Source organism: Montipora capricornis, chromosome 13 (assembly GCF_036669925.1).
Source record: "Montipora capricornis isolate CH-2021 chromosome 13, ASM3666992v2, whole genome shotgun sequence".
NCBI lineage: Eukaryota > Metazoa > Cnidaria > Anthozoa > Scleractinia > Acroporidae > Montipora > Montipora capricornis.
The window spans coordinates 9,900,570-9,915,569 of NC_090895.1; the positions used below are offsets into that span (position 1 = coordinate 9,900,570).

Consider the following 15,000-nt stretch of genomic DNA (forward strand, 5'->3'; position numbering starts at 1 on the left):
TGAAATCGTTTTCATTGTATCACTCACTTTCCACCCTAATTCAGCAATTGGTATGTGTTTTTTCCATCCTCGTTATAAGTTGTACTCGTCGGATTCGTCGTAAGAATTCACTCACACTGTTTTTTCTTTAGGTATTTACCAACCTTTTGTGTTAAATACAATTGCCCATTTCAAGAAGGTGTTTAGTAATCGTTTATCCCTGGCCCTCGCAATTTGATTGTAAATACCAATTGATTATGGACATTATGGACAGTGAAACCACAAGTACCATTCTCACAAGTTCCCGGCATAGAGTGCCTAATTTGCTACAGAATCAAGAAGGCGTTTTGCATGAGGAAGTAAACAGTTTAAGACAATCTCGCAGTGGTTATGTTGGCAAAATGACGAAAGTGTGTTCGCAAATTGATGGTTTGCTGGTGGACTTTGCCAATCTAATGCAAGTACAAAACCTTCAAGCATCCTTAAATGATGCGTTTGAAAATTATCCAGACAACATCAGTCGCGTTAGTGGTCTTCTTGCTAGTGACAGCTCAGAGCTGCAGGAAATCCACGGTTTATATGAAGCTCAAGAGATCAGGAAACGTCTCTACGATTCTGAGATTGAACAGTATACCTTAGACTCCGCTTCGCATTGTAACAAACAAGTTTCGGAAGATTTAACTCGTCTCAAGTCTTCATCTCCTCAAGGTTCGGTCAAATCGAAATGTAGTCAGGCCTCAAGACTAAGTGCAGCCAACGGAGCAGAAACAAGCTAGGGCGTTGGAAATGAAAGTGAAGATGTTGGAGTTGGAGATGAAACAGAAACAGTTCGAATTTTAGCACCAGTTAGAATTAGCAAAGCTCAAAGCCGAGAAGGAAATGGAAAAAGCTAGAGAAAGGACTGAGATTGCAGAGTTAGAGTGTAAGTTGGCAGAACGTGAATTTTCTGGTCTGTTATCCGAAGAAAATCAATCTGAACAGCATAGTACTTAGCCTGCGAACGCAGACGTATTTCCGGCGGTCGTTTCTCTCCCCCGAAAAGTAACGTCTGCGAGTTCGAGCTGCAAAACGATTTCTGTGACGTAAAATCTTTTGTTAGGTTTTTGACCAATCAAATTGTATGATAGAAGCAAGCTCGAGTTACTCTTGCGCGACATCGCGCAATTGCGTGTCTGAAATTCAAGCAATACAGACAAGATTCTCAGTTGTGGAGCGTGATTATGAGTGATACAAACAACCATGAACGAAACCCCCAAGAAGATTTCTCACGATTGTGAATGCTGCATTCTTTGTAGAGGGAAGTTCTCGGCGGCTAAGGAGAAGATACGTGTGTTTGGTAAAAGCAATGTTGACATATGTTCATTGGTATATCGTGCCACAAACGTTGATCTTTCTGTTTACGTCGACTGTGAAAAGCTGGCCATTTGTCGCACGCAGTGCTACAATCGTATTGTGCGATTCAATAATGCCCTGCAAAAGGTGGACGAAATTAGCGAAGAAATTAGGGGATATTTTGGCGGTAATGTTTCCCTTCGTGTAAAAAGGATGGCGAAAGACAATTGCAACACACTGAGGCGAAAAAAAAGTCTGGATTTCGGAAGTGCGGCCGCTACTGATTTGCATGTTGCGGAAACCACAGCTGAAACCTGCAATCATATCGTTGCGAGTCCTGGAATTGGTCCACGTCCTATCCAGTTTGGTGCCTTCGTTCCTACGCAGATTCCAGTACAAGTATTTATTCCATCAAACCGCCAAAACTTAGTTCAAAGAGCTTTTCCTGTTTTTAGCCCAAGATATACGTCAACCCCGCTTCGCATAGCTGAAAGTCAGAACAAAATATCCTTTCCAGAAACGGACGCAAAAGAAACGAAAGTTCGTCTTACAGTGGAATATCCCAGCAAATCAATCTGCAAAGAACTGAAAGACGACTTTGCATCTCTCGGAAAAGCGATTGTCGCATGGCTCCTGCCAGCGAATTGCCATAGCGGTGTGGAAAAATGAGACGTTAAAGAAATTCATTGTGGAAAAAGTTTTGCAGGTGATGACTCTACAATTGAACGAATTGTGCTCTAGACGAAAGCCTTCACTCCTTAGAGCGACAACAAAAGAACACTTAACACAATTTGATTTTCAGAAATTGATCTCTGAGTGGAAAGAAAGAGCTCCCATTTTTTATGCCTTCTTGGTTACATGTGCGAGCTCTCAAAAGGAAAATCCTGAATGGTTCCCCAATGTTGCAGTGGCGAGATCAATACTGCTAAAGCAGCGAAACCCCCACATGAATGGATGTGCCACAATTTTGGGGCTGCTTCTTAAATCAAGATCTTTAGAGGTTAGTTCGATTCCCTGATTGATGTTTTAATTCAAACACAATTTTTTTACATCTTCTACTGGATGTTGTATTTTCTCTTGTGTGTGAATTCGTAGATGATTTTATTATTGAACAATGTGTTTCCTTTTGTGAGTTCTTTGATTATTTTTTTCACCGAAATTTATTTGAAAACACCGCCTTTGTGGTTAGCAATTTCTGCATGATAATTTCTTGCTCAAATATGTGGAGATTGTGCCCTGTACATTTCAATGTTGGAGTGTATGGAAATAAATGTGCGGGGAATGCTAAAATCCTGTCAGATCGCAGGCTATAATTATACCTGAGATAGGTTTTGTAAACTGCTTCTGACAATTCCCTTTTTCTTACTGGTTATAGCTATTAAAAGCAACTGGTTGAGGTAGGAGGATTTTGAAATAGTGCCAAAATACAATGGATAATCTAATGAGTACAACATAGTAATATGACATTCCACTGGTGTCAGAGGCTTCTCCTATTTACCCTGTTTAACTGTTATTTTTGTACGCAACACTGGATCGCCTGGCAAAAATGAAAGTAACTTGCTCCAGTAGTAAGGTTCGCGATAAGTTAGATATCATTAGGGAAAAGCATGATCAAGGTGTTTTAGATCTGAAGAAAGAAATGTCTACAGCCAAGGAGTTTATTACAGAAAAGGCATCACAGGTTACCATGTTGGATGGCAATTGTCGCAACACTTGATCTTTTATCAGGCTGTTAAGCGGAAAAATCACGACAATGATATTATTCTCGTCAGTTGACTGCAAGCACGAGTATACCAACGGCAAAGCATGGTAAATCAACGACTTTCCAAAACCCGTTGGAAGATTTACAAAAATATCCTTCTTCTCTTGAACAATGTATTTGATGGACTCCTCCTGGTGTGTATTCAAACTGTCAAAACCAAAAACATTGCAAACCTGGTTGAACGCTTCGTTGAACGCTTCTTCCAGTGTGTCCGCCATTTTTTCGCCACGAGAATACGTGGCTACCGCGCAGGAATCCTGCGAGTTAGTTCTGGATTTTTTAGAGCTAAACGGTGATTGGTGAATAATTCTTACGTCACAGAAATCGTTTTGCAGCTCGAACTCGCAGACGTTACTTTTCGGGGGAGAGAAACGACCGCCGGAAATACGTCTGCGTTCGCAGGCTACATAGTACTAAAATGAACATGCATATTGACTAGAATCCAGCCAGTTGTACAGAGGCGATTCTGCAACTGCTCTTATCCCAAGTGGTTTCTAGAAAGTCAAATCCATCAGCACATATTGTATTTCCAATTTCACGTACATATTCTTACACCTTCGCATCCACGTTTAAAGATTCCGCCACGTGCCGTCTGACACCTACATGTTCTCCCTCATTTCCAGTCGTGTCTTCGCAAGCCTCCCTGTTACCTGCGTTTTTCTCCCATGATCATCCAACCACATCTGCGTCTGCTTTCTTTGTTTTAAGCCGTGCCCTCACACCCCCTCGACCTTACCCATGTCTTCCTCGCGTGTTACTGATCGTCCACCCATGTTTATGTCCTCCTTTGCATTTCCTGTTGGCTCCTTGAGTGCCTTCGCCCAGCCTTCCTCTCACGTTCCTCGTAATCCTGGTCTTCCACTCACCGATTCATGTGATCCTGCTCCATATCCCTATGCTAACACCTTTCCAGCACACCTCTACACTGCTGGTCCAGTATACACCCACGCCACACAAGCTTTGGGTTCCGTTGGCTCAGCTAATTGCGGCACTGTGTTCTGCGATGCTAGCGCTGGTGCTCAAACTCCATCTCCACTCGTCACGTCACCCTCGCTTCAGCCGACGAGCGAATGTTTTCTTGCAACCATTCCTGCCACAATGGAGAAAATGAGGCCAACCATGGTCTGCCCCCACTGAAGGTGCTCAAGTTTAATGGCTCCCCCGAGAGATATCTACTATTCAGACAAAGGTTCCACCAGATGGTAGAATCGAAAGCTTTAGACGAACAGACCAAGATGGCTTGCCTGTTGCAATTCCTTGAGGGCCCTGCTCTTAGAGCCATTCAGACACGAGGCCATACCAGAAGGCTTAGCAAAGTCATTGGAAGTCCTGCAAAATTGCTTTGGTCAACCATTCAATATTGTTAGCACTTGTATACCTACCTTGACTAAAGGACCAGCTATTGCCCCTTAAGATAAGGAGGGCCTCCAACGCTATGCTGACATAGCCCAAGTTATGTATGACACACTCGAGTCTATGGGATGTTTAGGAGAAATGAACACGGACAGTCTCAAGAAAGTGGTTTTAAGGTTGCCCAAATGGCTTCAAGACAAGTTTTGGGAACATTTGAAAAAGTTGGAAAGCCAAGGAAGAATTATGCCTACATTCAAAGACACTGTTGAATTCCTGAATGTTCTAGCTGATTTGGCTAATCATCCGTTCTTTACAAGCCCCTCGACCGAGGTGAAATCCCTCAGGCAGAATGTAAATCGTGACAAGCTGACCTTGCTTCACCTAACTACTCTTACCACAAGCAGCATTTGAAAGAATAACGACGCCAAACCCAGCAACTGCCTCTTGTGTACAGAGTGTGACCCCCTCTGTTGTTGTGAAGTATTCAAGTCTAAGCCCATTGAGGAAGGAAGAGAGCTATAAGTTTATGAAAAATGGATTTGCTTCGACTGTATCAATTCTACATTTGTCTAAATCATGCAAGTCACCCAGACGGTGTAAAGTACCGGGAAGTGGAAAGTCTCATCACACGCTGCTTCACCAACCAAGTCCTACCTGGGGAAATGCTGATCATCAAACGAGCAACACTGAAATCACAATCATCCCAGCCATCACAGCACCCTCGCCAAGTACGGTATTCAAGATGCGCCCTCGAGCACCGTAATCGAAGCTGAATCCTCCGAGATTTTCCTGCAGATTATCCCCCTCAGGATTATTGGCGAGGATGGAAGACATACAACTACTTGCTGTTTGTCCGTCGATATGCGAGGACCATCTTCACATCTTATGGAGGGGTGAAGGTGAAAATAACGATGATGATAAGAGTGATGATGATGCCGATTTTCGAGGACGGCGTTGGGCATGCAGAGTGGATGCGATGTGACGAGAAATTCATTTTCTGTGCATCCGCAAATGGCTGGTAAGGTCAATACGAGCCCGGAACAGTCTTGGGCAGTGGGGGCAAGGGATGATGGAGACAGACGCTGGTGTGGCGGTGCCTTTCCTGACTTGTCTGCGCTGCTCAGCTGCTGCGGTCCTGTTCCCTTCACAGGCTTTGGCACCATGCTTGACGGCTCCACGCCACTTGTCTCTGTCTTGAGCTACTTGCTCCCAGTCGGTGTGCGGGATCCCAAAGGCCTTGAGGGAGACCTTCAGGGTGTCTTTGAAGCGCTTCTTCTGTCCTCCTTGGGGGCGTTTGCCTTCTAAAATTCTCGGAACAACATTTTCTTTGGTAGTCGGTGGTCTGCCTTGCAAACTAGGAGCCTGGCCCAGCGGAGCTGTAACTGCATCAGGATGGTGTAGATGCTGGGGAGGTCTGCACAGGCAAGGACCTCGGTGTCTGGAATCTTTTCCTGCCACTTGATGCCGAGAATCCTCCAGCTGAGGCAGGTGGTGTGGAAGTGGTTCAGTTCCTTGCATGCAGCTGGTAGACTATCCTTGTTTCGCAGCAGTAGAGAAGGGTGGTGAGGACTACAGCTTGGTATACCTTGATCTCGGTTTCGGCTGTGATGCCTCTCTCGCTCTCTTAGCGAGTCTGGTGTTCAGCTCATCATCCATGATGACGGATCTCGAGAGGGTACTGCTAAGGGAGGTGAACTTGTCCACCACGTTCAGTCTCTGTCCGTTGATGGTGATGGTGGGCTCTACGTATGGGAATAGAAGTATCAGCAACATCCCTGAGGACGACAACGAGGTTCAAGTCCAAAGAACTGTCAAGATGATTGACTGCAGATCATCATTGGATCAACTTCACTGGCAATGTTCATTGTGGCCATGCTTGTTAACTCTTGTTGCCTGTTTATTGTGCTTCATTAACTATATCCAGCACAAAGGCAGGGAGAAAGGAGGAATATCTCTGTCGGGAGGCGCAGCTCCTCCAAGAAAATTTTGCAGTTGGTACAGCGCCAAGGGTTTTCTGAAGAGATTGATTCCTTGAGCAAGGGACGTTCAGTTAAATGCCAAAGGAAGCTCGCCAATCTTCTTCCTGTGCTCATAGAAGGAACCCTGCGCATGGGAGGAAGAATCTGTCATGCTCCTATTACATTCTAGGCTGCTCATCCAATGCTACTTCCGAAAGATCATCTAGTTTCTTCCTTAATTGTATGTCATTACCATGAACTCCTCGGTCACACCAGTCGTGAGCACGTCATAATTTCTGGATTATTCAAGTTAGATCACTCGTGTGCAATGCTCTGCAAAACGAAGCGCCCATGAAACAGCTGATGGCTGACCACTGTCGGAAATCGGATATTAGCGACTGTGGAATGTAGTGAATGTGTAGTGTAAATATGATTGACATGTGAACGATTTTGACCAGTATCAAATAACAAGCAAAAGATTTTGTACGACTGAGTATTGACCGAGATTGTGACTACGCGTGTACGAGTGTTTATTAAAGAACGTATACAGTCCTCTTGAGTGGAGTGGAATATTTTGTACACAGTGGTCCCCTCGAGCCGGACTTGGCCAGATTTTGGATGAGAGAAAGCTAGAAAGTCGAAGAAAGACAACGCAATGGAGAATGCTGATGGGACGGTGCCGCCGACAGCTGGTACAGAGTATATTAACAAAACAATCGACGTTAGTCTTGCAAAGAAAATAAAAATTAGAGGATCCTTGAGAGGAGCGGCTACGAAACTCCGTAACCGTATCGGCAAAGGATTAGCAGATGGAACTGTCTCTGTGGATGCGTTTTATTTGAACGATAACATTTAAACAATTCAACAAAAGATTGAATCAGTAAAGAAACTGGACGAAGAAATTATTGATCTGATGGCGAGTTGTGACGATGACGAAGTAGAAGGGCGCATGGAATCGGAGATTGACGGGAGTGATTCTGTGGGAACTGATTTGAACAGAATCATGGACAGAATGGAAGATGCATTGAAACAATTGTCACCACCGTCTCCAATTCAACAACAGATGCCAACTCAAGGTCAGAATGTTTTCCCCAGGCTATACGCGTCGACATCACAATTTCCCGCTAGTTCGGCGTCACCTAAGAAAACAGCCAAATTGCCTAAACTAGAAGTTAAGAAGTTTAGCGGGAGAATACAAGAATGGCAGGAATTTTGGGATTCCTTCGAAAGCGCCATCGACAAAAATGAAAGCCTCGCAGCGGTAGATAAGTTTGCATACGTGCGGAGTTTAGTTGTGGAACCGGCGAGATCGACAATCGCTGGGTTTTCTCTCAATTCAGCCAATTACACAGCGGCCGTGGAGGTTTTAGAGCATTGATATGGGAAAGAAACTGCCATTCAGAGAGTGCACATGAATGATCTGCTCAATGTGCCACAGGACACCCCGCGGTTGAGAAAGTTGTACAATAGTTGTGAAACACATTTCCGAAGACTAAAGACTCTCAGCGTAAATGAAAACACATACTCGGCAGTGGTTGTACCGGTCGTACTGCACAAATTGCCTGAGGCCTTCCGACTGACGATCACGTGGGGCACAGATTTTCTAAGCTGGTCCATGGAGTAAATGCTGACCGCATTTTTGAACGAACTGCAGCTGAGAGAAGACCATGCATGACCACGTGGTGACCACGAGTGCTAGATCTCAGGACAAGAAACAGGGGGCATTCCGGAGCAGGGACAGCAGAATGAGAGGAACCTCGACGAACACTACCTATAATTGTGCCTTTTGCTTGGGCAAACACGCCCATGAACACTGTGTGAAAGTAGTTGATGTAAACAAATGTAAGGACATTCTATACAAATTCGCTAGATGTTTTAAGTGTTTGAAGAAAGGACATCGTGTGAGAGAGTGTAAATCGTTTGAGTTGTGTAATAATTGTGGTCGAAATCACCACATTTCTGTATGTGACAGCTCTTCTAGGCCTGTAACTAATGCATCCGAAGTTGCACCAGTTGCGAATCCAATTAACGCTAGTCCCAGTAGCTTACATGTGGGAAGGGGTGGGCGTGTAGCCTTACAAACAGCATGCGCTGCTGTTAGCGGGGAGGGAGAACCACGGAAGGTTAGGGTTTTGTTCGATGCAGGTAGTCATCATTCCTTCGTGACCACCAGAGTGGCTCAGCACGTGCAGCTCAGAGTTGGCTTGGGATTAGTACATTTGGACAAACCTTCCGAGATATGCAGCTTACAAATGTCGTACACATGAAGAAAGTAAGTGCACTAAGGGGTCAGAAAGTTCTTGAAATAGAAGCCTACGTAGTGCCTGAAATTTCAACAATTCAAAACATTCACGTAGAGGTTGCAAAATATGAATACCCCCACCTCAAAGAGCTGTGGTTTTCAGACGTGAGCAAGGGAAGGGAAGAAATGTTTATCGATGTATTGATTAGCGCGGATTACTTGTGGAGCTTTCAGAAAGGGTGCACAATCAGGGGCAAACCAGACGAGCCTGTTGCCGTGGAAACGGAATTGGGGTGGGTACTTTCAGGTCCCATGAAGAGCTCGGGGAATGAGAGTGAAGCCGTTCAGTGCAATTTAACTTTATTGGGAGTGCTCGCGAAGAACGCTTAAATTTAGAAAGTGACGTACATAAGCTATGGGATATGGAAACGCTAGGCATCATTGAGTCTGAAGACGAAGTGCACGAGACGTTTGTAAACAGTGTGTCATTTACAGGAAACAGGTATTCCTTTAGATTGCCATGGAAGGAGGGGCACCCAGAACTACCAAGCAACTACGCTACGAGCTTGCGCCGCCTCAAGACCTAGGTCCCTAGACTGGAAAAGGAACCGGAAGTGTTGATGGAGTATGCGTCGATAATTCAAGATAAACTAGAGGCTGGGATAATAGAGAGAGTGGTTTAACTGGAGAAGGCGCCTAAAGTTCACTACTTGCCACACGAAGCCGTGATTCGTAAGGAGTCAACAACTGCTAAGGTGCGGGTTGTGTACGACGCGTCGTCGAGGGTAGGTAAGGTAGACACTTCCTTGAATGATTGCTTACACGTTGGGCCCTCGCTGAAGCCTTTGCTATTCAACATATTGTTGCGATTCAGGGAGAACAGAGTGGTACTAGTCGGGGACATAGAAAAGGCGTTTTTGAATGTTGAAGTAGATGTGCTGGATCGAGATTGTTTGCGTTTCCTGTGGATGGAAAAACCTCCCGATTTGTCTCGTATTGCTGTATACCAGTTTTGTAGTGTTGTATTTGGAGTCAACGCATCGCCATTTCTGCTTAACGCCACAATTAGACATCACCTTAAGAAGTATGAGAAACCTGACCCAGAATTTGTGCAAAAATTGAGGGATTCGTTTTATGTAGATGATTTTGTGGGGGGTGGAGTGAAGTCGGCAGACGTTTTAGAGCTGTACTGCAAGACCAATGACCGAATGGCTGACGGAGGTTTCAATCTTAGGAAGTGGCTAACCAACGAGTCCCAGGTCAGAGCAATGATAGAAACAGATGCGAAAGTGGACAGTGCACCAGTAAGATAAGAAGACATCACCTATGCCAAATCATCGGTGGGGATGCGGCTAGGCTGTAAGGGTCAGAAGGTGTTAGGATTAGCGTGGGACTATGAAGCAGGTGTAATCAGTTTTCATTTGACGGAAATTGCTGAACGCGCAAAAGGCCTACCTGCCAAGAAATGAAACACCTTAAGGCTGCTAGTAGGGATCTTTGACCCGCAGGGAATTATGGGCCCGGTTACAGTGAAAGTTAAGATTATGCTTCAGGATATATGTCGTCAAAAGAGTGGGTACGATCCACTTCAAGGTGAAGTCAAGCAAGGTGTTCAAACTTGGATCAAGAGTCTCATAGATTGCCAAACGATCACGATCCACCGATGTCTTTAGGATCATTTGCCGGAAGAAGTACTGCATTGTTCACTTCATGGCTTCGCGGACGCAAGCAAGAAAGCTTACTGTGCGGTTATTTACCTGGTATACATAACCAGTACTGGAAGATACACGAGAATGTTGACTTCAAAGACGAGAGTCGCCCTATCGAAAGAGCTGTCGATACCGAGGCTAGAGCTCATGTCGGCGCTGATGCTGGCAAGGCTTATGAGTAATGTGGAAACGGCGCTGTCTCATCAGGCTGGAGTGAAGCGGTCGAGATTGTGGCTGGACAGCATGACTGCGCTACATTGGATTATGAACGATGGGGAATGGAAACAGTTCATCCGACATTGCGTCAATGAGATTCTAAAGCTGAGTGAAAAGGGAGATTGGAGTCATTGTCCAGGTGAAGAAAACCCAGTGGACATTGGATCGAGGGGAGTGTCCACACTGGAGCTTAAGCAGAGCGAGTCGTGGTGGCATGGTCGAATGTGGTTAAAGGAGAGAGAAGACAGTTGGCCGACAGTAAAAGCAATTCAACCCACGACTGAGAGCAGTGAGGAAGAACGTAAAGCCGCAGTTTTGGCACTACAAGTTGACACGCCTCTCTGTTTAGACAGAGTTGTACAGATTGACAGGTACAATTGCCCGCACAGATGCCCCAAAGAAATCTGGAGTGACAATGCCACAAACGTCTCAGGAGGAGACAAAGAAATTCGCAATTGTATCTGTCAATGGGATCAGGAAGACTTGAATAAACGGCTGCTAAAGAACGAGATTAACTACTCACTGTGTCCAATACCCCAGTGGAAATTCCAACCTCCAACCACGAGCCACATGAATGGGGTCTGGGAGAGGTTAATTCGAAGTGTCCATAAGATAATGAAAGCAATGCTTGGCAACCCAAACCCGTTGATTGGACTAGAAGCCTTACGAACGGTCTTTGCAGAAGTTGTTATCATACTGAACAGTCCTCCACTCACCCACAGTAGCGATGATCCAAACAACCCCAAACCACTCACCCTGAATTACCTCTTACTGCAAAAGAAACACCTCGCTCTGCCTCCAGGTCTATTTGTTCGTGAAGACCTTTACAGAAGAAAACAATGGAGAAGAGCCCAGTTCCTTGCTGACTGCTTCTGGAAAAGGTGGATCAAAAAGTATCTTCCAACATTACAACAGTGGCAAAAATGGGTTTGCGAGAAAGGAAGTTTGAAGGTTAACGATCTTGTTCTAATCGTCGATGAAAAATCTCCTTGTGGAAGATGGTTCCTTGGCCGAGTTCTGAAGATCTTCCCCGTCGACGACCAACGTGTCCGAGTAGACCTGAACATGTCCGTGTCAGTGTCAACTCTTGTTAGACCAATATTGCTGGAAGAAACCTAGCATTTGCTTACTGTGAAAAGTTTGTAGCCTCATCGCAGTCTCAAGCAGGTAAACCAAGAAGTTTTACTTCTCTTCAGAAGTTCAGAAACTTTTATTAATATGTGACTGATTAATTTACTCTGTTTGTCACTGAATGTCGCAAATTCAGCCAAGCCCCCCCGCTCCCCCCAGGATGTTACGGTTTTATATTTTTTACCTAGTTTTCTGCCCTTTGTTCTCGGTCTCTGTTCCATGTGTTAGTCTTGTGTTTAGTACCGTAATTGCACACTGTAGTTTACCCACCAGATGTAAATTCAGGTCGCTTAAACCTTGTATATATATCAAAATCGTTTTCAATGAATCACTCGCTCTCCATCCTAATCCAGCAATTGGTAAGTGTTTTTTCTGTCTTTGTTATAAGTTGTACTTGTGGGATTCGTCATAAAAATTCACTCACTCTGTATTTTCTTTAGGTATTTACCAACCTTTTGCATTTAACTTAAATACAATTGCCGGTTTTAAGAAGTTGTAATCGTTTATCCCTGGCCTTTGCCATTTCAGTTAATAAACCCCTATGGGTGGCTGGTATGTCAGCTGATAATGTGCGCGGGTGAGAGATTGTCTAAAAAATGAATATTTGGCCAAGAAGCAAAGCTTCCATGGCAAATATGAAATCTTGGAAACAATCTGTCAGCCATTAGGACATTATCAGCCAACAGAGTTTGCCCAAAAGCCAAAATCCGGAATCCGGAATCCGGAATCCAAAATAAGAATCTGGAATAAGAACCTCAACCAAAGGGTTAGGGTTAGGGTTAGGGGTTTATTTTTTCAATGCACTGTTCAAAATTTGACTAGAAAGAAAGCCTGTCGGACTCAGGAAGAAAATCAAACCATTTTAATGGTCACGGCGAGTTCAAAATTCAAAAACAAGGCTCTTTTTTGCTTAAACTGAAAAAGACATTTCAACAATGAACTGAAAGACAGAATGTGTAAAGCCTGAATGACAGTGTTTTGAAGTGCAGCTGGAATTTTTCTCTCCTTCGAATTGCAGGTTTAAACAATTTTTATAGTTCATATTTCAGAGTGTATTCAATTCTGTACTCTATAAAATGATGCAGTGGAACTTTGCATAGGATTAAATCTCCAAAGTCTGCTTCTAACTTTCTTCACCTTCAAAGAAGTTGAGAGCATATTTTGTTGACTTTCTTGTACTTTCCGGAACAGCATTGTGACCAGCCTTTCAATGTCAGTAACTAGACTCCAGAAAATGAGTTTGGTTTTCTTCCATGTAAAATAAAAATTCTTCTGCTGCCTTTTTTCTACTGGCATTGTAGATCTATTCAAAGGAAATGATCGCTCCAACATTTTGCAGGAAAATATCCATGCAAACAGGGATTATTCCGTTATAACTGTCCTGTGAGTTTGCACCATGTGACAATTTATTTAACTTTGCCAGTCAAGCTGACAGAGCGCCACAACAGCTTGCGCCAATTACTGTGGCCCCTTTTTTAACCCTCCCAACCATGATACACAAGAGAAGACAGACCATTAAAGACACTCACAGACAAACAGACAATTAAATTAGCCGATAAAATTGCCCGAAAATTAATTGGGTGGTTATAAAAGGGAATAATCAACATGAATTTACCTTATTCCAGTATGGCTAGTCTTCTTTTGTTTTCTTGCAAATTAGCCCCTTTGTGCCTGGTTCTTATTAACCAATAAATTATATTTCAAGGCAACATGGGCTAATTTGCAAGACTAAACTGGTAGCCATTTTGGAATAAGGTGTACAAATGAATTACTTAATAAATAATAATTTAATCTCTGCAATGATTTTGTTACGCTCTTGTGTCATTTAAAGGTGCCATGTACATGTATGTACACCTGCTGTCAGATGCCACATATCTAAAGCCAATCTCTTAAGAATCATACAAACCAGGGTGGCTGTGTCCTCATGTTTCATAGGTACATCCCATATGTAAAGTTCCTTCACATGCACGTAACGGTTACTGCGTATTGCTGCTACCAGAGGTGGAACTTTGACTGGTAATTCATCTGCTGGGCCAGGTGTTAATATGAACTATTGAAGCAACATTTATAACAACCTTTCAATGTTAAGCAACATACATGAAAACTGAGTCTTGGACCATAATGTATAAAGAGCCAGTAGTGATCCTCAGCAATTTTGTCTCTTGTAGATACCTGAAATATTTAGGTGGCTTCAACAAAATTCAAACTCATGACCTCTGCAATGCTGGTGCACTGCTCAAACAATCGAGTTATGCTTTGGTAGCCTAAACCAGCTTATGGAAGATCACTAACAATAAAGAGAATGCTGTCATTGCAGTTGCTTCTAAATGCATTGAAAACTGTCAATGCACCAGACCTCCTAAATGCAAATTGAAGCATAAGTTATAGATGATAGAGAAAAGTGATCCAGTGGTACTTTTCTGGACAATTTAAGCAACTGTCTCTGATATATTAGACACCTGCAAAGTTCAGGTGGTGTCAACAGTATTGGAGCCCATGACCTCTGCGACTGAGGTATGATGCCACTCAGTTGGGAGCAGGTCAGTTTGTTGGGCTCATGTCTTCCTGTTAAGGACTCCGAACCATGAAGGACTTGAACATTTTTGTAATTTTTGTCAATGTCACATGTTTAAATAAAGTTTTTCAGTTCAGTTTCAGTTTCAGTTTCAGTTCAAGAGTGGGTTAAAGACGAAGGCGAGAAGTGATCCTGGCACTTACAGTACTCTGGACAATTTAAAGAAAATGTCTCTCATCGACACCTGAAAAATTGACCAGCTCTAACTGAGTAGCTTCATAGCTCAGTTGGTAGAGCATTGCACCAGCATCGCAGTGGTCATGGGTTCAAATCCTGTTGAAGTCACCTGAATTTTTCAGGTGTCAAAAAGAGACAATTGCTTAAATTGGCCAGATAACAGCCACACCTGCTTAAAATTGTCTTTCACAAAACAATTTAGCCAAAACACATTGGACTGTTACAATGATTCTTCACTCATAGGTCTGACTACTGACCTTAGCCAATAGAGAATTGTTCTCAGCATACTGGTTGATGAGTTTTTTCACTTCAGGGTGGGGATAGCTGTTAAACTCCTTGCTTTTCAATTCATATTGCTGTCTTACTGCCTTGAGTACATCAGCAATACTCTGTAACCCCTTAAGGCCTTTCTTTGCACTTCTTTTTGCACTCTTCTTTTTCTTCCCCTTCTTAGAAACAGGCATTACCCCTAAAATAATAGAAACTACTTGTTCTAAATAAAAGACATGATCAAGTGAACTATACCGTAGAATGGCATGATAACTACATATACATGTATTCTCACA

The 15,000-nt window shown here is 43.6% G+C and overlaps 1 protein-coding gene across 2 annotated transcripts in view; it reads right to left on the reverse strand.

Moving 5' to 3' along the window:
* Positions 1 to 15,000, reverse strand: part of LOC138028356 (ribonuclease inhibitor-like) — a 38,403-nt gene that overhangs the window by 21,126 nt on the left and 2,277 nt on the right. For both annotated transcript variants that reach the window (XM_068875857.1, XM_068875858.1), the window contains exons 2-3: positions 14,692 to 14,903; positions 13,589 to 13,732 (exon numbers count right to left, since the gene is read on the reverse strand). In XM_068875857.1, the coding sequence (XP_068731958.1) occupies positions 13,589 to 13,732; positions 14,692 to 14,898 (351 nt within the window). In that variant the 5' untranslated portion in view covers positions 14,899 to 14,903. The remainder of the gene's footprint in view (positions 1 to 13,588; positions 13,733 to 14,691; positions 14,904 to 15,000) is intronic.